The following is a 23,129-nucleotide window of genomic DNA, read 5'->3' as shown; positions in this document are numbered from 1 at the left end:
CTGGCAGTTTCTCATGACTGCCAATCCCTTTCTTATAGTATTATGGTAAATGTTCAGGGTTTGCTTATGAGTAAGAACATGTGGTGCCCTGTTCTTTGTTTCTGTGATAGATCATTCAGTATTATTGACTCTAAATCCATCCAAGTTGCTGCGAAGTCCATATGTCTGAGACACTTTTTTCCCACTGCTCAAAACAGTTTTTGAACTTGTCCATTGTGATATCTTTTAGTGCTTCTGCCATTTTTTGTTTCACCTCTTCTATACTGGCAAGGCATTTCCCTTTGAGGACTTATTTTAAATCCAGGGACACAGAAAAAAGCTGTTCAGCGTGAGATCGGGTGAATAGGAAGAGTGGGACACTGGGGTCATGTCGTTTTTGGTCAAAACTGCTGAACACACAGCACGATGTGGGCAGGTGTGCACGAAAATTGCTCATCATGGAATGGGCAACATCAATGAAAGAATCTCCAAAAACATTCCCTGAAGCGGAATGCATTCTCTCACAGCAACACTAGCTGGTACATGGATGCCAATTGGTTCCTAGAACACTTACCTAGTGGGGGAAGCCTGTACTCCAAGGGCCCGACCTCCAAAAGATAATTCTGGTTTTTGGGGGCGATCCTTCCATACATACATGTATATATGTAACGTATATGTAACACATATACATATATACTATAACTAATGCACACATAGATATTTGCATAAGTATATATATGCATGCATGTGTGTGCATAAATGTGTGTATGTACACATATAAACACACATACACACACACACACACACACACACACACACACACACACACACACACACACAAACATACAGTAACCTCTCAGTAGCTGCAAGGAATTGGTTCCAGGATGCCTGTGAATACTCAAATCTGCAGCTACTCAAGCCCCTTATATAAAATGGCATGGTAATTGCATATAACCTACACATATCTTCCTATATACTTTAAATCACCTCTACATTACTTACAGTACCTAATACAATGTAATTACGGTACCTAATACAATGTAAATGCTATATAAATTGCTGTTATACTGTATCATTTTATGGGCATTATTTCTTGTTGTATTGTCTTTATTAATTTAATCTTAAAATGTTTTTGATCTGCAGAGGGCTGAATCCATGGATGTAAAACCTGTGCATGTCATCTACCATTTGGGTCATGTCTTCTGTTTTCTAGATATGTAAATCCCAACCTCCAAAAGATAATTCCAGATTTTTGGGGGAACCTCCCCATACATACACATACATAGGTATATATGTAGCATATATACATATATACCATACATAATGCACACATAGATATGTGTTTTATACACACAGAGTGTGTGTGTATGCGTGTTTCTATGCATATATGTGTGTATATACTCGGATATGGCTTCCCGTTACCTACTGACTTTGAAAACGCCTTGCTCTGCTGTCAGTCATTATCTCCCACCATTACCTTTCTCATCTCTTAGCCAACAGGGCCGTGTTGCTCTTAAAATCACAAACCCGTGCTTTCCCACTTCTGCCAGCAATGTCCCCCGCCTGAAAAGAATGAGTGTCTGATTGTCATCATCATGCTGGTGTGTGAGTCAAGCGTGTGGTCTGGTGCAGTGGTAACAGGTAGGGGGGGCCCATGTCTCACTCCAGGTGGTGAAATTATGCCGGGAGTGTCTGCAGAAGCAGGAACCGGTGTTTGCTGACACCAACCTCTACAAGCTGCGGGTCCTGAGCATTGTTTTGGAAGTCCTCTCCTACCTTCAGGCCTTTGAGGAGGCCTCGGACTATGCCAGCAGGATGGTGGATGGCTACATGTAGGTGACGACCCTGGTCTCAGAGAGTCTCTTGGGAGTGTGTCTACTCCAGGGATGGGAAATAGGGGCACAGAGACTGCCGTGTTTCCCTCCTGCACCCACAGCAGGCACTCACAACCTACCGTGGCTCTCTTTATGACGGAGATTTTTGTCATGGTGTTCCAAACAGTCAGGGCTGGTCCTCGAGATGAGACCTGTCTGCCACCCCTGATCTTTCCCAGATCTCCAGCTCCTCTACCTTTTGGATCACAGCTTCTGCTTTGGATTTCTTGAAGGCAAAGTCCAACTTGACTCCCAGTGCATACAAAGCCCCCCACCTCCACCCACCCCATTGCCAACATAGGCAATTCTGTGAGCTTGCCTTTATTATTGTTTTTTGAAAAAGGCATCACTCAGCGTTGCTCATAAACTATAAAATGCAATTGCTTCCTTCTGCCAATGCCTTCTCTTGCCTCCTGCGTCCATGTTGTCATGTGACTGTGTCTTTGACCAAATGAGTGAGTTGGCACTCGAAGGTTTGTTTCTTCGAGAGGACGCTACTCATGAACAGGATGCAGATAGGAGGAAACCCTGCAAAGAGCGTGCCCAGGAGGCGAAGACACCATGCTGTCCCAAGAAGGACACTCAAGTCGTGTCTTCCCTGCTTCCTACCACTTTCCAGGGAGAGGGCTGAGGTACCCCGAGAGCTCCCTGCTCCCATGTTCAAGTTCAGAGAGTACAGTCCTGCCCTTTTCCCCCATGAGGACCTAGCTGAGTGGCTTGAGTCAGAATCCTAGCTCTTGCAGCCACACTGTGTGGGCTGTTTGGCAACTCACTCCATGTCTTTGCACCTGGTAGCCCTCGCAGTGGGCACAGAGGTCTCATGGCGCTGGGGGAGGAACAGAAGGGTGTGGTCAGTAAGGGTGCTTTATGATTTGTTGGGTGATGTGCAGACGTAAGGATGGCTGGAACGACTCTGTGTGTGGTTATTTGCTGTGTCTTGACAGGAAGCTTTACCATTCCAATAATGCCCAGCTGGGCATGGCTGTGATGCGGGCAGGGTTGACCAACTGGCACGCCGGCAACATCGAGGTGGGGCACGGCATGATCTGCAAAGCCTACGCCATCCTCCTGGTGACACACGGGCCCTCTCACCCTATCACCAAGGACTTAGAGGCAAGTGGCATGTTGAGGCTGGAGGCTTCCCGTGGGTCTGAGCTCTCTGAGGATAAAAGTCTGAGTTCAGGTGGACTCTGCTTCAGGAAGATCCACAGACTGTCAGCTAGACCAGAAGGGAATTTGGAAATGCTTTAACCCAGCCCCCTTGTTTCCCATATGAGGAAACTGAGACCCGTGGCCGTGGAGGTGGTCTGTCGAGAGTCACAAAGTGAGTTAATGGCAACTCTGAGACTTCAACCCCGAGTCTGTCCTATCGAGATGCCCCAAAGTCTGGACTGAAGAAACCTAAACAGTGTCATGCATCTTTGGCACGCGTGTGTACGTTTGTGCCTGCAGCCATTTATGTGAGAAATTATGCTGTGGGGTTCGACTTCATCGGCTCTGGATTCAGACCACCAGGATCCATCATGTCGCTTTATAGCTGTGCGATTTTGCAGATATTGAATGTATGGGCCTGTCTCCTCATCAGTAAAAGGGGTAAAGGGATGGGGTTATAGTGAGGATCCAGTGAGTTCATGTAGGAGAAGCAATTAGAACAGCGCCTGGCAGGTGGTGCTGCTGGTGTCCTTGTGCTTTGAAGGGCTGGTTTATTTAAGAGTGACAAGGCTGTCCTCGGACAGTGTAGTCCAGGGAAAGCAGATGACACCAAGGGTATTGTAGGCCGGACTTGGTGGCTCAGCCTGTCATCCCAGCACTTTGGGAGGCCGAGGTGAGTGGATTGCCTGAACCCGTGGTTCGAGACCCGCCCGGGCAACTTGGCGAGACCTCGTCTCTACAATCAATCAAAAAAACTAGCCGGGCGTGGTAGCGCACGCCTGTAGTTCTGGCTACTTGGGAGGCTGAGACGGAATGATCGCTGGAGCCCAGCAGATCAAGGCTGCAGTGGCTGGGAGCGGCCACTGCACTCCAGTCTGGGCGACAGAGTGAGACTCCAACTCAAAAAAAAAGTGTATTGTAGAATGGAACTTCAGAAACGGATATCCTTGTACTTCTAAGATCCCTGGTGTCCTTATCTAAACAATAAATAATATACTAGCCCCTCAAAATGGACATCAAGTTCAAGTAAAGGCAGAAAACTGGTGGGAACCAGCGTTATGTCTAGTGTACTAAACTCTCCAGAAGCAGCATTCTTGTCGATCTTATTCTCTGCTGTATCCTCAGCTCCTGAACTATGTCTGGCCCTTGATAAACATGTCTTGAATGAAACACAGAAGAGGGGGGACTTTTCTGTGTCATGCACTGTAGTCTTCCCAGCCCCATGTAAGGCGGGAAGGCATGTCACACGTTTCATGGGTGAGAAACTAAGGTTGAAGCGGAGGTGATCTGTCCAGGGCTACGTCCCTGGCCTGAGGTCCCACCACCAGTCCATGCAGGAGCCAGGGTTCCAATCCAGATCCCCCTCGGACAGTTCCTGAGAACAAACATTTTCTGCTGAGAATATCCCTCCAGCTGTTCTCTCAGGGGCCCAACTCCCTCTTCCGAGCAAACTGGGGCCACGACTAGGACATTAGGCCCCCGATGGATGAACACGTGCGTGCGCGTGTGTATGTGTGTGTGCGTGTGTGTGCGTGTGTGTCTTCCAAGGGTGGGTAGAGTTGAAGTTCAGTGCCTGGGAGCCATTCACCCCAAGGTAGTCAGAGGCCAGCATGTCCTGGGGACTGTCATCACTGTTTCCACTGTATCTGCGTCCTACAGGCCATGCGGGTGCAGACGGAGATGGAGCTACGTATGTTCCGCCAGAACGAGTTCATGTACCACAAAATGCGCGAGGCTGCCCTGAACAACCAGCCCATACAGGTTATGGCCGAGCCCAGCAGCGAGCCAGCCCCAGCTCTCTTCCATAAGAAGCAATGAAGGCCTGCCCAGAGGAGGAAATCGGGTCATGCGCCACCATGTTCCTGTGGGAATGTACTGTCCTATGTCCCCCAGTGCCATTTTGATTCAACTCAACACAGTTCAATTCAAGTAGACTCTATCCCAGCCCAGTCCAGCTCTTCCTACAAATATTTATTTGGGTGTCAGACCCTACCCCCTGATAAAGGAACCCCAAATGTCATTGGGTGGGGGAAACAAAGTGTAAACAAACACTGAAAGCACACTGTAATAATAACTGCGGTGGCAAAACCACGTGGAGGGGTGCTGAGGAGGGCGTGTGTCTGGGGTGTGTGTGTGCAGTGGGGGTCTCACGGAAGGGAGACATCTGAGCCGGGGACGGCAGGAGCGGGGAGTCTCAGGCGGCAGCTTGGCTATCGGTGGGAGTGTCTCTGGGGCTGCTGGTCTCGCCTGAGTTGTGGAATAGTCAGGGTTTGGCTGAGGACGGGCGATGTGGTTTCCTCAGGTCGCTGTGAGGTTATGAAGAAGGGGAGCTGGGTTTGGACCATTAAGAGTCTACTCAGAGAGCTGAAACCTCTTCAGAATGGTGCATACTCAGAGCTGGAGGCCTGTCCCAAACTGCCTGAAGTCTCAATTTAAGGTCTGGTTTCCAAGTATAACTAGAAATATTTCTAAGACAGAGAGAGCCTGTCTCCCTTTCCCGCCTTTCATGCCAAGCCTGGCGGTTCCCTGTGATGTGAAGGCTACTTGGACAATCGCTGAGACTTTTCTGGCCATTTGCCTTGTAGGACTGAGCAAGTCTTTTCAGGGTGAAGCTGAGAAAGATACGTGGAAACACACACACCTGATGCTCGTGGGTCCCGCAGAATTTGCCCTTGGGGATCCTACTTGGTTGAATGTGTCTGGGTGGTCCTTGCCTGCTTAAGACTTCGCCACTGACCCCAGGGGACCCCATTCTTGGCACGGAGTAATCATTACTTCCTTTGCTTCATTTCTTTTTCTGCCCGTGCCCTGGGGCTTCTGGCCTCCCCACCAGAAAGAACACTCTAATCCAGACTCTTTACATCCAGGTTAAGATCTCTTCAGAGGTGTGAACCATTTACCCTCATCTCCTGGAAGGTTTTTGTGATTTCCAGTTGAGAAGTGAGGGTCTTGGGAATCAACCAATCCCAAGGTTGGCCTGTTATGCTGATATCTTCTGAGACCCCAGATTCCTCACCAGGTGTTTTGGGAGATTCTGGAGCAAAGCCCTTCCGGTGGGGATGTCACCAAGACTTCTACACGACCCGGGCCTGCTATTGACCCCAGAGCTCTACTTAACATCTCAAAGTCAAGTGATCCCACCAGGCCCCGTATTTGCCATCTCTGCCTAAAATGCTTACTCCTCCCGCCTCGCCCTTTCATTCAGAGAACGACCCACGTTTCTCTGACTCCCCGTCCAGTGGCTGAGAATGCTGCAAACTCTGTTTTGCAGAATATCATGCAATGATGCTCTATTTCTGGAAGGTTTAACAGGAAGCGTGACAGTTCTTACAAGCCACCATACCACACGCTAAGAGATGGCACGGACATTCTCCCAGGGATCTACTGGCACGTTTAAGTCCTCACACGTCTACCCTCATGTCAAACCTGCTTCCAAACCTTCCCGTTTTTGTCGTAGTCATCTGTCAAGATGCCGGTCATTCCTCCATAAGCCTGGTTCTTTTTTCCATCCCGTCTTCCTAAAATGTGTTGTCTTCAATGAACTGTGCTCTGTGTCTCTGTTCCTCCTTTTCTGCTTCCCTCTTTGACTGGGGAATATGAGTTCCTCCTTCCCTCCAAAGCTAAAATCTTCCCTGTGGGGAGGACACCTTCCTCTCCTGTGTCCTCAGGCTTTTCTCCATCTAGTATGCCTTCTCTACCCTGGATCCTGGACATTTCTCCACCCACTGGCCTTCTTAAATGTACTCAATAATGATGGTGGGGACTCTTGGGTCAACATCTCCATAGCTGAGTTTTGTTTTTAGCGTATAGTTGTGATCTGCCTTTCTTCACTTTCATTTTCTTCTTGAACACACCACACACTGGCTTCCCCTCCTGCTCCTGCACTAAAATGACTCTCCCTAGGCTCACTCTAGGGGTACTTTTGAGACCTTCTATTATCTGGCCTCTCTGCCTCCATAGACACTCACTGCCCTTGATCTGGGGACGCCCCCGTCTTGTGATGGTCCTCGGATGTGGTTTCTCAGCCTCCTTCACTGGCCTTCTCTGTGGCTGCTGAGATTTGAATTTACTGGAATTAGTTCTGGCCCTCATTTATTCCCTTCTCAGGGCGCACACACTCGCTGCATGGAGGCCCTTTCTTAGTGGCCACCTTGAGGCTGATGGCTCCTAGATCTGTATTCCCTGACCTTGCACTTGAGGTCCAGGCCCAACTCATCCTCTTGGAAGTCCTGCAGGCACGGCAAACTCGGCACGTCCAAAACGAAGCGCCTTCTCCCACCTTTCTCCCCCGCCGTCTCTTCCTCCTCAGAACACCACTCAAGAACGTTACCTCCTCCATCAGATTGTGAACTCCTGGAGGGCAGAGGCTGCGTCTCTCTGTTCATCTTTCCAACCCCAGAACCTAGTGATAGGTGCTCAGTCGATGTGTGTTGAATAAATGAATGGATGAATAAACAGCCGACTGAACCTGCTTGTCTCAGATCAAAGGAGACCTGAAACTGTGTTTTGAGTTTTTGTGTTACAGCAATGAGCAAAGCCTATTAAACACTTTGTGTTTCCAAGCAAATAAGCGTGTCTTCTTTCTTTCTTTCCGGTGATCTTTTTAGAACAGCACGGTCTCATAGAACTTTCTGTGATGAGGAAAATTATTGTATCTGTGCTGTCCGACCCAATAGCCACCAGAAACATATCACTATTGAGCATATGAGTAGGACTGAGTAACTGAATTTTAAGTTTCATTTAATTTCAATTAACTTATACTTGAATAGCCAAACGTGGCTAGTGGCTGTGATATTAGATTGTGCAATTTTATTTTATTTTATTTTATTTTTTTTGAGTTGGAGTCTCACTGTGTCACCCAGACCGGAGTGCAGTGGCCGCTCCCGGCTACCGCAGCCTCGACCCGCTGGGCTCCGGCAATCCTTCCACCTCAGCCTTCCGAGTAGCTGGAACTACAGGCATGTACTACCACACCCAGTTAATTTTTGATTTATTGTAGAGATGAGGTCTTGCCAAGTTGCCCAGGCAGGTCTCGAACCCACGGGCTCAGGCAATCCACTCACCTCGGCCTCCCAAAGCGCTGGGATTACAAGCTGAGCCACCGAGCCCGGCCTAGATTGTGCAATTTTAAAGAAAAACTTTTAAGAGCGTGGACACTAAGAAGAACCACTTAAGTCTGTCTTTATCCCAACTTTCTATAGCCATGCGGCCATGGACTGGCTGTTTCACCAATGACTCAGTTTCCTCATTTCTTTTCTTTTTTTTTTTTTTTTTGAGTTGAAGCCTCACTCTGTCATCCAGGCTGGTGGGCAGCGGCATGCTCCCAGCCCCTGCAGCCTCTACCTGCTGGGTTCAGGCGATCCTTCTGCCTCAGCCTTCCAAGTAGCGGAACTACAGGTGCGCGCTACCACGCCCGGCTAATTTATTGATGTATTGTAGAGATGAGGTCTCGCTGATTTACCCAGGCTGGTCTCGAACCTGCGGGCTCAGGCAATCCTCTCATCTTGGCCTCCCAAAGTGCTGAGATTATGGGCGTGAGCCACCACGCCCGGCCTTGTTCCCTCATTTCTACCTACTGCATAAGTTTGCTGTGAGGACTGTATTTCTTAAATGTAAAGCCCGAGAACAGCGCCTGGCCCGTTATAAATGCTGAGTAGCTATGACGACACTTTGAGCTCTCCAGCCATGCTTTTGCTGGGCTGTCCCCTCTCCTAACTAGAAAGTGAAGACGAAGAGTGAGACAGGTAGTGGCGTTCAGGGACCAGCTCTTCTCGGCTCAGGAGTGCTGGCTGGACTCATCTCTTCCAACTCTGCTTTCATCAACTTCACACTGACAACTTGGAACTGGCCACGATGGGAATATTTACACCACAGTCATTGACTTAACTTTAGAATACATTCCTTTGCAGTGTCGCTAGTCTGTCAAGGGGTTTTACAACATGGAAGTCGCAGAGTGGATCGTTGTAAAGACCCTTCACAAAGTCCCACTTACACTGGAAATCTGCATCCCGAAGCCTCTGTTCCTTAGGGCCGTGCCACACAAATCTGAGACCTCGGATGACCACCCTTCAGATTGGGTTACTGCCCACGACACCACCGGTGTATTAACAACCCATGTTTGAAAGGCCAGGCGTACCTTGGACGAATCACTCGGGATCTCCTTCTCTAAAGGACGCAGGAGAGAAAAAAACAGTTGGGGCACACGGCAGAACAGCAACGTTTCTGAGGGCAGTTGGAGAGCCAAGCTTCTGACCAAGAGGTGGGGACACCGTTGAGGAAGACATCCAGTGCGTGGAAGTAATCAGCCCTTCTGTGGCAGAGAGGGGCTGACAACAGTTAAAAGTATTCCTTTCAAAGATCAGTGGAAAGCTCCGAAGACCTGCTAGACAGGTTTTGCTTGAGAAAACCAAATAGCCAAAGACAGCTTTCCTGGAAATGCAAGGTAGTGACCAATCCACAACCTTATCCTGGAGACATTTGTTCTTTGAAAATCTGGTTTTGCTGAGTACAACCTTGCAAATTCCAAAGAAAATATAAAGTCACTCAGCCTGACCCCCTCCCTTGCCTAAGCTAAGGTATAAGACCCCTCTCCTCCCTCCCTGGGGTGCTCAGCCTGGGAGTGTTAGCCTGCTGAGTCGCACTAGGGCTAATAAAACTGCTACTTTCTAAGATAGCCTCGATGTCACAGCCTCTCTGTGTTCCCGCAACACTTCCAGAAGCTCCTGTCCCCATATCCCATCCCGGCAGCATCACTCCGTCTCCATCGGGCCAGGGGGACTCATCGGTCTTAGAGAAGCATGGTAGACAGCACGGCCATAAGCCACTGTATGGTTCCACTCACTCTGGTGAGAATTCAGTCCTCATTTATTTTTTTAATCTTTTTTATTTATTTATTTATTTTGAGTTGGAGTCTCACTCTGCCGCCCAGACTGGAGTGCAGTGGCCGCTCCCGGCCACCACAGCCTTGACCTGCTGGGCTCTGGCGATCCTTCCGCCTCAGCCTTCCGAGTAGCTGGAACTACAGGCGCGCGCTACCATGCCCGGCTGATTTTTGATTTATTGTAGAGACGAGGTCTCGCCAAGTTGCCCAGGCGGGTCTCGAACCCGCGGACTCAGGCAATCCACTCACCTCAGCCTCCCAAAGGCGCGGAATTACAGGCTGAGCCACCGAGCCCGGCTAGTCCTCATTTATTAACTCTGGCCTCCCCAGCTCACACGGCTTGGTCTGAGAACACGTGACCCAAGCACAGTGCTAATTTCCCCAAGGTCTTGAGGCGCCTTGTATTTGTTTCCTGTTGCTGCTGTAACAGATAACCAAACTCTGTGGCTTGCCACAACGCAGACTTATCTTACAGTTCTAGAGGTCAGGAGTCCAAATGGGTGTCACAAGGCTAGCATCATGGCGTCAACAGTCCTGGGACAGTCTCTGGCATCTCTGGGAGAGAACCTGTCCTCCCCTAGAGCTCCCACATTCCTCATCTGTGGCCCTCAGCCAGCAATCCCGTCACTTCGACCTTTGCTTCCCTCGTCGCATCTCCTCTGACCTTGCTGCCCTCCTCTCTCACTGATAGGACCTTCGTGATTACATCGGACCCACTAGAATAATCCAGGGTAATCTCCTCATCTCAATATCCTTACCTTAGTCACAACCGCAAAATCCCTTTTGCCATGGAAGGTGACCTACAAGCAGTCTGGAGGTGGACGTGGACATCCTTGGAGACCGCCACTCTATTTGCCACCGTAGTCTTGCTTCCAAGGCCTCGGACTAGTCATATGTCCACAGTTGCACACCTCCGAGTAGAAGGGCGCCTGGAGCCCCTCTGTCCAGGCACCAGGAGAATGAAGCTTCCTTCCCAGCTTCTCATTGGTGGCCGTGTCCATTTTTACCTTCTTTCTCCTCCTTGTTCACCAGGACAGGGTTTCAAAGTTCTCCCTTCATGGATCACAGCTCTTTCTTTGTTTTTTTAAACTTTTAAATTTTTTATTTTAAAGATGTAGGGTACAATTCAGGGTTAGGCCTTCAAATATTCATTATGCAGGTGTCCTTGTTGATGAGATGTGCCCTCCCCCTCCCCCCGGCAGATTCCCGCTACTGTCAATCCCACCTCTCTGCACTGCCCCCCCCACCGCCTGCAGTTTCCCGCTACTGCCAACCCTTTTCTTATAGTATGACGATAGTTGTTCAAGGTCCGCTTATGAGTGAGAACATGTGATACTTGGTTCTTTGTTTCAATCACAGCTCATTCTCACTGCTTCCCTTCTGCTCACCCGTGCTGGGCCAGTGTGGTGTGTGTGGGTTCCCTTTGTAGACCCAGCACCTTCCTGGGCATGGCCAAAGTTGGGCAGCGCAGGGAACTACAGTTTGAAGCAGCAGATGGAGTTTCAGGTACATGCTTTGTGTCCTTCGGTGGCACTTACATGTGGCCTGTAGAAGGCCTGTGTGCATTTGGTCCTCTCCTGCCTTGTTAGGGTATACATTTCTCGAGGGAAATACTTCGGCCTTCCTCTGATGGCCAGCGTTCAGGCACTTTGTGCTCAGCATGTGTGCAAGTGAATTCTTCATTTCCCTTCATACCTGTGCTCCCCACCGCACCACTCCAGCTGGTTGCCAAGACCCAGGGCATCATCTCAGATGATTCTTCCTTGCCGTGCCCGTAATAGCCCTCTGGGGTTGGTCTTTTCAGACCAGCATCTCTTCTGCACTTCTTCTAAAGGGCCACTGCTCTGTGCCATGAGGCTGCCCAGGGAGGTTGCCCAGGACAGACTGGTGCAGGACTCAGCCTGAGCCCCTCACGGCACAGTGCTTCCTGACACACCGTGGTGGCCTGTGAGCCAGTGGTGGGCAGGTAAATATTGAACAACGATGGGAAGAAGAGCCCTGGTTTGTAGTATTGGCTGGTTTCTGTGGTGTGAATGCGAATCCCACCAAGGCCGGTGTCAAGTAATGAGCTATAAGGCGCCTCTGGAACTAGGACTGGCCCAGGCCAGGCAATGGGACCCTTGCTGGGAGACCCTCCCTGTTCTGAGTCGGAAACGTCCCTGCTCTTCTCTGGTCAGCTCCCGTTGTGTGACCCTGGAGGTGCTGACAGGCGTACCGTCTGCCACGTACAGTGGGTGGCCTAGGAGAACACAGGTGGTGTCGAGGGAGAACAGGGAGTTGGTAAGGGGACAGAGAAACACCGACATTGTCGTTTAGCGTTGAATCCACTTGCTCTCTCTTTTATTTGTGGCCTAAGTCGCGTGCCCCCTCCCATTTTTATCCGTGGCCTAAGCAATTCAAGCTCCCGCTGTCCTGGTTTTTCTCCACTTCTCCCACATTCCTTCTCCGGCCTCATCTGCCTTGCTCTGTGCCCAGAAAGGCTGACCTCTGCCTTCACTCTCAGCTAATGAGAAGCCCTGGCAGGAGCAGGAGGGGTCCCCTCCCTGACTAGCCGGGACTCAGCTCCCGTTGGGTGGCCCTGCTGGGACTCCAGTCTCCAGGTGGTCGTAGCACCCATCCTGGAGTGGCCGGCAGGGTACCTCGCTGAGCTTACTGGCATCCTTGACTCTAATTCTACCTTTGTAAATTGGTCTTCATGAAAACTCTCATCAAGAGAATGCTTTAGAGTGTGCCTTGCTTCCCGTTGACACACTTGACTAACCCATGCAAATGCATGCTGGAGCATTTAGTCACTAGAGCCCATTTTTTCTTTTCCTTCCTTCCTTTTTCTTCCTTTCTTCCTTGTTTCTCTCTCTCTCTTTTCCCTCCCTCCCTCCTGCCCTCCCTCCCTCTCTCTTCTCTCTTTCTCTCTCTCCTCTCTCTCTCTCTCCCTCTCTCTCTCTCTCTCTTTCTGTTGGGATTTTACTCTGTGGCCCGGCCTCTACACAGCCTCAAGTTCCTGGGCTCAGGTAATCCTTCCACCTCAGCCTCTTGAATAACTGGGACTTCAAGTGTACACTGCCACACCCTGCTAATTTTTTAAAATTTTTTGTAGAGATGAGGTCTTGTTAAGTTGCCAGGCTGGTCTCAAACTCCTAGACTCAAGCAATCCTTCAGTCTCAGCTTCCCAAAGCGCTGAAATTCCAGGCATGAGCCACTGTGCCTGGCCAAGTCCATTATTTCTAATTCTCAAATGTGCTTGAACCTTTCTGCTGGGCTCCATCCTCACGGGTACTGCCTTGGTTTGGGCCCTCAGCATCTCTTGCCCGGACTGTTGCCATGGTCTCTTAATCATCTCTGTGTTCAGCCTTGTTTCTTCTTGTTGAGCCTTGACACTATGGCAGAAGAGTTTTTCTATAAGGCATTTAGTGTCATGTTACTGTTAGAGCCAAAAAAACCCTCAATGATTCGCTGCGGTCTCAGGATCAAGTTCAAATTTCTTACCAGCATAAAAGTCTCTTCTCTGCCCCTCTCTTGCCAAATTCCATTGACTGTACATCTCTCTGCCATGCAATGTCTGGGGTGCCTTTGGGCCTCCTCTGATGTGTGTCTTGGCCATCATTCCCCCACCCTGGTCTGCAGCGGAGTGTGGAGCTAGAACCCACCTGCATCGGGGTGGCAGGGATGACGCTAGCTGCCGTGCTCCCCCTGACAGCGAGTGTCCCCGGGATCTGTGTGTCCACAGGGCTCAACGTTGCCCAGCCCTACTTGGCCAAATGAGGCAAGGCTGTGCAGAGAAGATACATTTAACGCTGTCTCCATGGTTTTCTAACGACAGATACTAGAACATCATGGAATGGTCAACATGCCACTGGTATGTACAGAAAAAGTGCTCTGAAGACTGAGAACAGACTAAGTCAGGTAGCCTTGGCCCTGTCCCTTCCATGGCTTTGTTTACCCTAATGGGAGGTCGTTTGAAAAACAAAACAAGCCTGCTCGGTGGCTCAGCCTGTAATCCCAGCGCTTTGGGAGGCTGAGGTGAGTGGATTACCTGAGCCCGTGGGTTTGAGACCCGCCTGGGCAACTTGGCGAGACCTCATCTCTACAATAAATCAAAAAATCAGCCGGGCGTGGTAGCGCGTGCCTGTAGTTCCAGCTACTGGGAAGGCTGAGGCGGAAGGATCGCCAGAGCCCAGAAGGTCGAGGCTGCGGTGGCCGGGAGTGGCCGCTGCACTCCAGTTTGGGCAACAGAGTGAGACTCCAACTAAAAAAAAAAAAAAAAAAGAAAACAATTAAAAAAAAAAAAAAGAAAGACAGAGGAAAGGTTGCTTTTTTTGTGTGGATATAGACATCCAAACTAGCCATTTTAAGAGTCAATTGGCTCTCACAGGAAACAGCGCTCTCTTGGTGAGATGTCATAGGACAGGCAGAGAGGGAGGAGACGGACCGGAGAGGGAAGGGGTCTGGGTAAAAATAACTGATGCCATCAACAGCTGTTCATTCAGTTTATGGAAGCAGGCTTCTGGCAGGAATTCTCTGGACACCTGCACGAAATCTAAATTCAGCATCTAAAACGCATTCTCTCCCTTTCAGGCAAAAACTTACAGTCCCCTCCAAGTCCCAGAGGTGTTCCCAGGAGAAGAACCCCTTAGGGGAAACTGGCGGCTCTGCTGAGAAGACTGTCTATACCACTTTCTCTTCCTGTGGCTGAAGAGTCCAAGTGCCTCGGTTCTGCCATTTTTCAGCTCTGTGGTCCACAGAAAACCTCTTCTTTTCCCCGTTCTCTGCGTCTGCTCTCAGAGGGTAGTTTCTCTGGGCATGACAGAATTTCCGCTAAAGGTCTGAATATCAAACCCAACTGATGCTCCCTGAGGAATCTGAGAATGGCAATAACAACATGTTTGGATGGCATTTGACGTGCATCACTTCATGGACTGCTCACAAAAACCACGAGGGCGGGTATCGTATGGCCCATTTTACATGTGAGAAGACTGAGGTCTGAAATCATAGATTAGTTGATTAGAACCGTGTCTTCAAGCCCAACATTTTTACGTTGTTATCTGTTTTTTAGAAAATTCATTGCTCATTTCTTTTTTTTTTTGAGTTGGAGTCTCACTCTGTCGCCCCAGACTGGAGTGCAGTGGCCGCTCCTGGCCACCGCAGCCTCGACCTGCGGGGCTCCAGCGATCCTTCCGCCTCAGCCTTCCGAGTAGCCGGAATTACAGGCATGCGCTACCACGCCCGGCTGATTTTTTGATTTATTGTAGAGATGAGGTCTCGCTGCCCAGGCGGGTCTCGAACCCGCGGGCTCAGGCAATCCTCTCACCTCAGCCTCCCAAAGGCGCGGGATTACAGGCTGAGCCACCGAGCCCGGCCATTGCTCATTTTTTAAAAAAAGCTTCACAAAATGACTTCCTTAGCTTGTCATCCCAGCACTTTGGGAGACCGAGGCGAGTGGATTGCCTGAGCCCACGGGTTCGAGACCAGCCCAGGCAACCTGGTAAGACCTCATCTCTACAATAAAAGAATAAAAAATTAGCCAGGTGTGGTAGCGCGCATCTGTAGTTCCAGCTACTTGATGGGCTGATATGGAAGGATTGCTGGAGTCCAGCAGGTCCACACTGGGGTGGCTGTGAGTGTGCCACTGCACTCCAGCCTGGGCGACAGAGTGAGACTCCGACTCAAAAAAAAAAAAAAATTACTTCCTTGCAAAAAATTATCTTGCCTTCCCAGCCAATACTGTTCCCAGAGGTAATGGCTACTAGCTGGTATTCCAGCTATGCAGATTTTCTCCATATGTTTGCATACATATGAGTATATAAATAATTTTGCTTCATGTTTGAACAAAATTTGCATGCATGATATTATACTGTGGATATTATTCTGAAACTTTTATCTATTTATTTATTTTGAATCAGGGTCTCACTCTGTCATCCAGGCTGGAGTGCAGTGACATAATCATAGCTCACCACAGCTTTGACTTTCTGGGCTCAGAAAGCCTCCTGCTTCAGCTTTCTGAATAGCTTGGACTACAGACACATGCCACCATGCCTAGCTAACTTAAAAAATTTTTTGAGAGACAAAGTTGCCTAGGCTGGTCTTGAACTCCTGGCCTCAAGCGATCCTCCTGCTTCAGCCTCCCAAAGTGCTGGAATTACAGGCTTGAGCCACTGCACCTGACCTGAAACTTACTTTTTAAAAAAGGCTTTGTCTTTTTTTTTTTTTTTGAGTCAAGAGTCTCACTCTGTCACCCAGGCTGGTGTGCAGTGACATGCTGCTCATGGCCAACGTAACCTCAATCTGCTGGGCCCAGGCGATCTTTCCGCCTCAGCCTTCCAAGTAGATGGAACCACAGGCACGTGCCACCATGCCCAGCTTATTTTCTGATTTACTGTAGAGATGAGGTCTCACCAGGTTGCCCAGGCTGGTCTTGAAACTGTGGGCTCAGGCAATCCTCTTGCCTCAGCCTCCCAAAGTGCTGGGATGACAGGCTTGAGCCACCTCAACCGGCCTAAAAGTCTATGTCTTAAAGATATTTCTATATCAATACATGTAGATCTAACACTTGTTCATTTAGTTGATTGTAGACTATTTCAGAACACGGCTGTACCACAATGTATCCAACCCTTTTTTACTGCTGAGTGACTGTGTCCAGTTTTGGACCATTGCACCCTTTATAGGCTCCTGGTGCATGATGAGTGTAAACCCTTTTTTGGGGAGATACACAGCAGTGGCATTGCTGCGTGTTGGGGACTTCACATGGGAAATATCAATGGTCAGGGTTAAAGGCACTTCACATGTCTCACCAGTTTGTGTCTCCACCACTGAAGACAGAACCATTCACACATCCTCACAACCCCTGGGTGCTAGTAAACTTTTTACTAACTGGATTTTTTTTTTCCTTTTTGGAGACAGGATCTCACTCCTTTGCCCAAGCTGGAGTGCAGTGGTTCAATCATAGCTCGCTTTGCAGCCTCGAACTCCTGGGCTCAAGAGATCCTCCTGCCTCGGCCTTCCAAAGTGCTGGAACTATAGGCAAGAACCACTGCATTGACTGTTAGCTTGATTTTTAAAATGTATCTCGTCTTGCATTTCTCCTCTCGGGTTACCAGGAAACTAAACATCATTTTACATTGTAAGTTGCCCGTTCACATCTTCAACTCACCTTTCCGCTGACTTGTTGATTTTCTTACAGATTTAGAGGTGATTTTAATAATCTATCGATTAACTTTTGTTATGTGAAAGTCACATATTTTTTTGAAACTTTGTTTATTGTCTTTTTTCATGTAGAACTTTACATTTTTGAAGTAGTCAAATTTATTAATCTTTTCCTTCATGGGTTTTGCATCTTGTATTAAAAAGTCTTCTATATTTGAAATGGTTTATCTATGGTCATATCTATTTCTAATATTCCATATTTATTTATTTAGTTTTTTATTTGCATTTATTTACTTATTTTTGAGTCGAAATCTCACTCTGTCACCCAGGTTGGAGGACAGTGGCACACTCAGGGCCACCGCAGCCTCGACCTGCTGGACTCAGGCGATCCCTCTGCCTCAGCCTTCCAAGTACCTGGAACCACAGGCGCATGCCACCACGCCTGGTTAATATTTTAAGAAAAATTATTGTAGAGACGAGGTCTCACCCAGCTGCCCAGGTTAGTCTCGAACCCCTGGACTCAGGCAATCCTTTTGCCTCAGGCTCTCAAAGTGCTGGGATTATAGGGATGAGCCACCGTGACTGGCAACTTTTTATTTTTATTTATTTGGTTTTTTTTGAGTCAGAGTCTCACTCTGTCCCCCAGGCTGGAGTGCAGTGGCACAATCAGAGCTTACCGCAGCCTCGACCTCCTCAGGCGATCCTTCTGTCTCAGCCTCTGAGTGGTTGGGAGTACAGGCACATAACCTCACACCTAGCTAATTTTTTTTTTGGTAGTGATGAGATCTCATTATGTTGCCCAGGCTGATCTTGAACACCTAGACTCAAGTGATCTTCCTGCCTTGGGCTCCCAAAGTGCTGGGATGACAGGCGCGAGCCACCACACCTGGCCTATTTATCTTTTCAGTTCACCTAGGATCGATTTTTTGTGAATGCTATATTGTAGTGTACTGCTGTTTTCTTGTTCCGGGTAACTCCTGACTCTGAGTTCTTACTGACATAATGTCACTCTTCAAAGGCAGATTAAAAACTCTTTCTTTCATGCTGCCTTCTTTCCCTAAATAGTGAATCTCTTTTTCCCAAGACTTCACTCCGGGTGGAAAAGAGAAATGACCGGGCAAGGCGAGAGGAACTGTGTTCCAAAAGGCTGGTGCAGGTAACAGGCCAGAGCTAGAGAAAGGGGATTTCCAGCCGTGAAAACTAAGACGTCTTCTAGGAGGAGGTGGCCTTGAGTTGTAGAGGGAATGGAGACTGTTCAGTGTGGTTAGAGTGTATGTCATAGGCTAGAAGGCTGGGCAGGCCATGGCTGTGGGGGTCGGCATCCTTTGGTCCACAGGTCAACTCCGGCTGCCACCTGTCTCTGTACCATGTGTGAGCTAGCAATGATTTTCACAGGCTCAAAATGATGGAAAAAAATAAAAAGGGAGTCATACTGTATGACATATAAAAAGTACATAAAATTCACACTTCAGTGCTGATAAAGTTTTATTGGAATACAGTCGTGCCCATTTATTTGTGCGTTGTCTATAGCTGCTTTTTTGTTACACAGCAGAATTAAGTACTTGTCCCAGAGACCAACTGGTCCACAGGACTGAGAATGCTTACTCTCTGAGTCTTTTTTTTTTTTTTTGAGTTGGAGTCTAGTCTCACTGTCGCCCAGGCTGGAGTGCAGTGGCACGCTCACGGCCACCACAGCCTCAACCTGCTGGGCTCAGAAGATCCTTCCACCTCAGCCTTCCAAACAGCTGGAACTACAGGCGCGTGCTACCACGCCCAGCTAATTTTTGATTGATTGTAGAGATGAGGTCTCGCCAAGTTGCCTGGGCTGGTCTCGAACCCGCAGGTTCAGGCAATCTGCTCACCTCGGTCTCCCAAAGTGCTAGGATGACAGGCTGAGCCACCAAGCCCGGCCTACTCTCTGAATCTTTATGGAAAAATCTACTGACCCCTGATCTAAGGACGTGGATGCCAGATTTCGGAATTTGACTCCTGTACCAGACATGAACTAGGAAGCCTTATGATTGGCGGGGTTTTTTGTTTGTTTTAAGAAAGAGACGACTCTGTCGGGGATTGGAGGTTTGCAGGTAGGGGAAGGGGCAGGAAAGTGCCACAGGTGACCTGGGCAACAATCCAAGTAACAAGCAATGAGCTTGCTCAAGGCTTAGTATGTAGTCTGGGTGCAGTTCCAGAAGACACTATAAGGGTAGACGTGCTAGCACTTGGCCGCTTTGTGGATGAGCCCAGAATGAGCATTATTCGTTTCCTGGGGCTGCCACTGTACCAGACACTGAAATGCATCATGTCATAACTCGAGGCGGGAAATCTGAGTTCGAGGTGCTGGCAAGGCCGAGCTCCTTCTGAAGGAGTTGGGGAAGGATCTGGTGCAGAGCTCGCGCCTAGCTTCGAGTGAGTTCCTTGGTCTGCAGCAACTTAATACTGGTCTGCACATGGCTACTCCCCACGTGTATGTCTCCGTGTCTAAATCTCCCCTTTTATCAGGACCCCAGACATATTTTAAGTAGGGGCCCACCTATTCCAGTAGGACCTCATTTTAATGAATTACATCGGCAATGGCCTTTCTTCCCCAAATGAGGTCACGTTCTGAGGCCTCACTGCGGGCATGGGGGCAGGGACAGGAACCTCGGGGTGTTAGGACTTCAGGGTGTGTATTTGGGGGGATGTCATTCAGTCCTGACAAGCACCTCACAGTTTGGCATAAAGTAGCGCTCAGGGACTCCTTCCCTTCTGCACGGAGGGGACATCCACTTGAACTTCCTGTCCACTCTGGTGCCTCTCACTAAGCCCCTCACTCAGCCTGTCCATAGAAGGAAAAGTTGTTCCCTTGGAGGGCCAGTGCCTGGCCTTTTTGTACCTGTCCACTGGTGGGTGGGCCATCTTGACTGTGCTCTTGGGGATAGCCCTTCTTGGCTGCCTGGTGTTCCTGTCCTCTGTGCCCACAAAGAGCCACCCTCAAGGCCAGCCCTCTGCACACCGTCATGCTTCAGTGCCTTGCCCATGTGGCCGACTGGGAAGGGGCATCCCAGGGCACCACCCTATGGATCCAGCCACGAATGGCATTCCTGGCAGCGACATCGAGCGGGCAGCAGGGCTTCTGTGTTCAGAGCGAGAATCACCCTTCAGACCTGACCTGGTAGTGTGGGACATGCGGATTACCAAGGTTTACAAAAAATGGAGGTGATCGGAGCTTGCTGATGCCAACAGATCTGTCTGTAAGAGGCCATGGAGAGCAAAAGACTTTTTCTTTTTTAAAACAAAGTTCACTTTATTACATTAATTTTACACAGTAAAAGAATAGGAAGTGAAGACTTGTCTAAATTCTCTTGCTGATTCTCTTGAAGACAATGTTGCCCAATGTCATGGTCTGAAAGCCAGAAAATAAAATCATAAGATGTTCATCTGATGTTGAATGGCAAAAAGGTGATTAAGCCACAAAATGGCACCAAATATTCCAGCCTGTGAAACAACTCAAAGATTCCCGTTTTCTGTAGAGGTGACGGAAAGATGGGCGGTTTTTTTTTTTTTCCCCAAAATCCCAGGCCCAGGCTTTGTCCATCCCTCCCTCGCGTGGAGCGTTGTCCTTTGACTGAGTCCCTTCCTACACCCAGGACTGTTACGGCAAGGCCATCCAAGCCAGCCCAATCCGGTCTGGTGTCTCAGAGTGTCACAAAGCACGCACCATGCTCAAATACACCTTGAGTGCCGAGGATTTGTGCACACGGACACACCAAGGCACCTGGAACACGGGGTCCTGTATCATTTTCCTCCTAAACACGGGTGTGTCAGCTTTTGAGTTGCGGGATGCGCCCTCGGCCCCAGCCTGTTCTCTCGAAAAGATGGCTGTGAGGCCATGGTGTGCTCAGGGTGCAAAGGAGCTGGGTAGGGCAAAGATTGCTGCTTAAGGGGTTCGAGCCCTGGCTCTACCACGTGTTAGGTGGATGACTTGGCCAGGTCAGCCTGACTGTGGAATCCCTCACAGGAGATGGGAGGATCAGGCAAGATGGAGCGTATCAAAGAAATGGGCCAGGACTGGTCCAGCTCATGGCCTGCTCCCTTCTCTCCTGGGAATGTGCCAAGGAGGAGGGAGATCTCTCTCAGACTTGAATAGGGAGATGACTGCTCCTCGGGCAGCGTTCTGCTCTCTGTGACCCTCTAAAGCACCTGTTTGGGGGCAAAGAAGAGTCCGGGGGCATAACTGCAGGAGACGCACTGTGTAGTTTCATCCCAGAGAGGAGACAAGACTTGCCCTGCCAGGCTGCGAAGCTGCCCTAGTACTGCCATGAGCTTGACGCTCCACAAAAGTGCCAAACAGGCAAAGGCATTCATGAAGCACCCGGGCTTGCAGGGCCGAGGGGGCCTCTGTGACCGGGTGGTCAGCACTGAGGCAGAAGCACTGATGGTCACTACTACAACATCATGCAGTGAAAAGCCAAAAGAGAGCCTGGCTTTTGGCAGAACGCTTCCTGGTTGTGGATCAGTGGGAAGGTGGCTCCCTGAGTCCCTGGGGCCAAGGGAGGGCTGGGCAGTGAGTGTCTGGGGATCTAGGGCACTTCTTCCTTCTGGCCTGTGAACGGGGCTGGCGTGCCTTCTCTTGAGACACCCTGTTTGGGGTTGTGGGGGGAAGGGAGGGAGAGGGAGGCTGTGGGAAGGAGGGCGGGCGCAGGAGGCAGGAGGGAGGGAGGATGCGGGAGGGAGGGAGGATGCGGGAGGGAGGGAGGATGCGGGGCAGGAAGGAGTGGGCAGGCACGGGGGAGTGGGGAAGGAGGGCAGCCTGGGGTGGGAGGTGGGCTCTGCTGCCGAAGCGGTGGAGGGGCCGCCTGAAGGGCCAGGGCAGGAGGGCATCCCTTCCTCAAGACTCGGTGGGGCAAGATGGTACCCACCTCTCTTGGGTTGGGACCAGATGACGCAGCCGGGGCTGGGTAGGCCGACCCACGCGGGCCACAGTACGAGTGGCGCCCGCGGGGCTGGTGCCGTGGCCACCGTGGCTGGCAGCTCCCCGGGACAGAGTCCTTCACAGGAGCCCTGACTCAGTTTCCCCACCGGGACAACTCAGAGGCGATGGAAAGTTGAGTGATGGTGTGTGCATGCTGCCGGGTGCAAGACGGGTCTGCAGTGAGTGGCCGATGGTGACGACAGGAGAGGTGGGAGTTTAGGGGCTGGGGGTGCCGGGGCGGGGGGTGGGCTGTGTGAGCCACCTGTTCCCCTTTCCTCCTCTCCCCTTGAGTAAGCTCAAAGAGACCCACTTACATTGGTGATTGTGTCGCCGTTGAGTTCTGTCACCGACTTGATGTTTTTGAAAGTTGTCACCAGCTTGTTGTCACCTTCCATCTGGACTACTGCCTGCAGGGGCCAGAGAAGTGACCTGAGAAGGAGGTCTGGGGCCAGAGCAGGACCCTTGCTAATGAGGCTGGTTCCCCTGGACAAGTCTCAGCTTGCATCAGCCAACATGCTCTAGTTCCTGTGTTCTCAAGCCCATAGGTCTTCAGCCCTGAACAGCCCTTTGAGGCGTAGTCACAAACTGGTAAAATGTCAGGACTTGTTTTGTCAGAATTTTATTGCTTTATTTGTTATTATTATTATTGCTATTATTATTGTTGTTATTATTTTTAGAGACCAAGGTCTTGCTATGTTGCCCAGGTTGGAGTGCAGTGGCTATTCACAGGCACAGTCCCACGATTGATCTGCACAGGAGTTTTAATATATGTCCTGTGAACTAGAAGTGAGTACAGACACCTCAGTGGGCCAAACACAAACATTAACATCAAATCAAGCAAAACCTCAATTCTCCAAGTTAATAGAGGGAGGTAGTAACAAAATTCAAAATGCCAGCCAGTTGAAAGAACACACATTTTGCTTTGGTATGAATCTTTCTTTCCAGAATGTTAGCCTTTTCTACTGTGGCCTCATTTTTTTTTTGAGTTTTTGAGAGCTGTCACCCAGACTGGAGGGCAGTGGCACGGCCACTGCAGTCTCCACCTACTGGGCTCTGGCGATTCTCCTGCCTCAGCCTTCCAAGTAGCCGGAACTACAGGCGTGCGCTACCACGCCTGGCTAATTTTTGATTTATTGTAGAGACGAGGTCTTGCCAC

At 49.7% G+C, this 23,129-nt stretch overlaps 2 protein-coding genes across 3 annotated transcripts in view; one reads left to right on the top strand and one right to left on the bottom strand.

The window, feature by feature from the left end:
* Positions 1-4,842, top strand: part of SMYD1 (SET and MYND domain containing 1) — a 48,280-nt gene extending 43,438 nt beyond the window's left edge. For both annotated transcript variants that reach the window (XM_021719424.1, XM_008071732.1), the window contains 3 exons: positions 1,648-1,811; positions 2,798-2,966; positions 4,665-4,842. In XM_021719424.1, the coding sequence (XP_021575099.1) occupies positions 1,648-1,811; positions 2,798-2,966; positions 4,665-4,823 (492 nt within the window). In that variant the 3' untranslated portion in view covers positions 4,824-4,842. The remainder of the gene's footprint in view (positions 1-1,647; positions 1,812-2,797; positions 2,967-4,664) is intronic.
* Positions 4,843-20,278: 15,436 nt separating this feature from the next.
* The window catches only part of FABP1 (fatty acid binding protein 1), a 5,992-nt gene continuing 3,141 nt past the window's right edge, over positions 20,279-23,129 (bottom strand). Inside the window, exons 3-4 of the mRNA XM_008071731.1 lie at positions 22,288-22,380; positions 20,279-20,404 (exon numbers count right to left, since the gene is read on the bottom strand). Coding sequence (XP_008069922.1) covers positions 20,354-20,404; positions 22,288-22,380 — 144 coding nt within the window. The 3' untranslated portion in view covers positions 20,279-20,353. The remainder of the gene's footprint in view (positions 20,405-22,287; positions 22,381-23,129) is intronic.

Source organism: Carlito syrichta, unplaced genomic scaffold (assembly GCF_000164805.1).
Source record: "Carlito syrichta isolate Samal-C Ts95f unplaced genomic scaffold, Tarsius_syrichta-2.0.1 Scaffold314697, whole genome shotgun sequence".
Classification (NCBI taxonomy): domain Eukaryota; kingdom Metazoa; phylum Chordata; class Mammalia; order Primates; family Tarsiidae; genus Carlito; species Carlito syrichta.
This window is presented reverse-complemented; position numbering and strand designations above follow the sequence as displayed.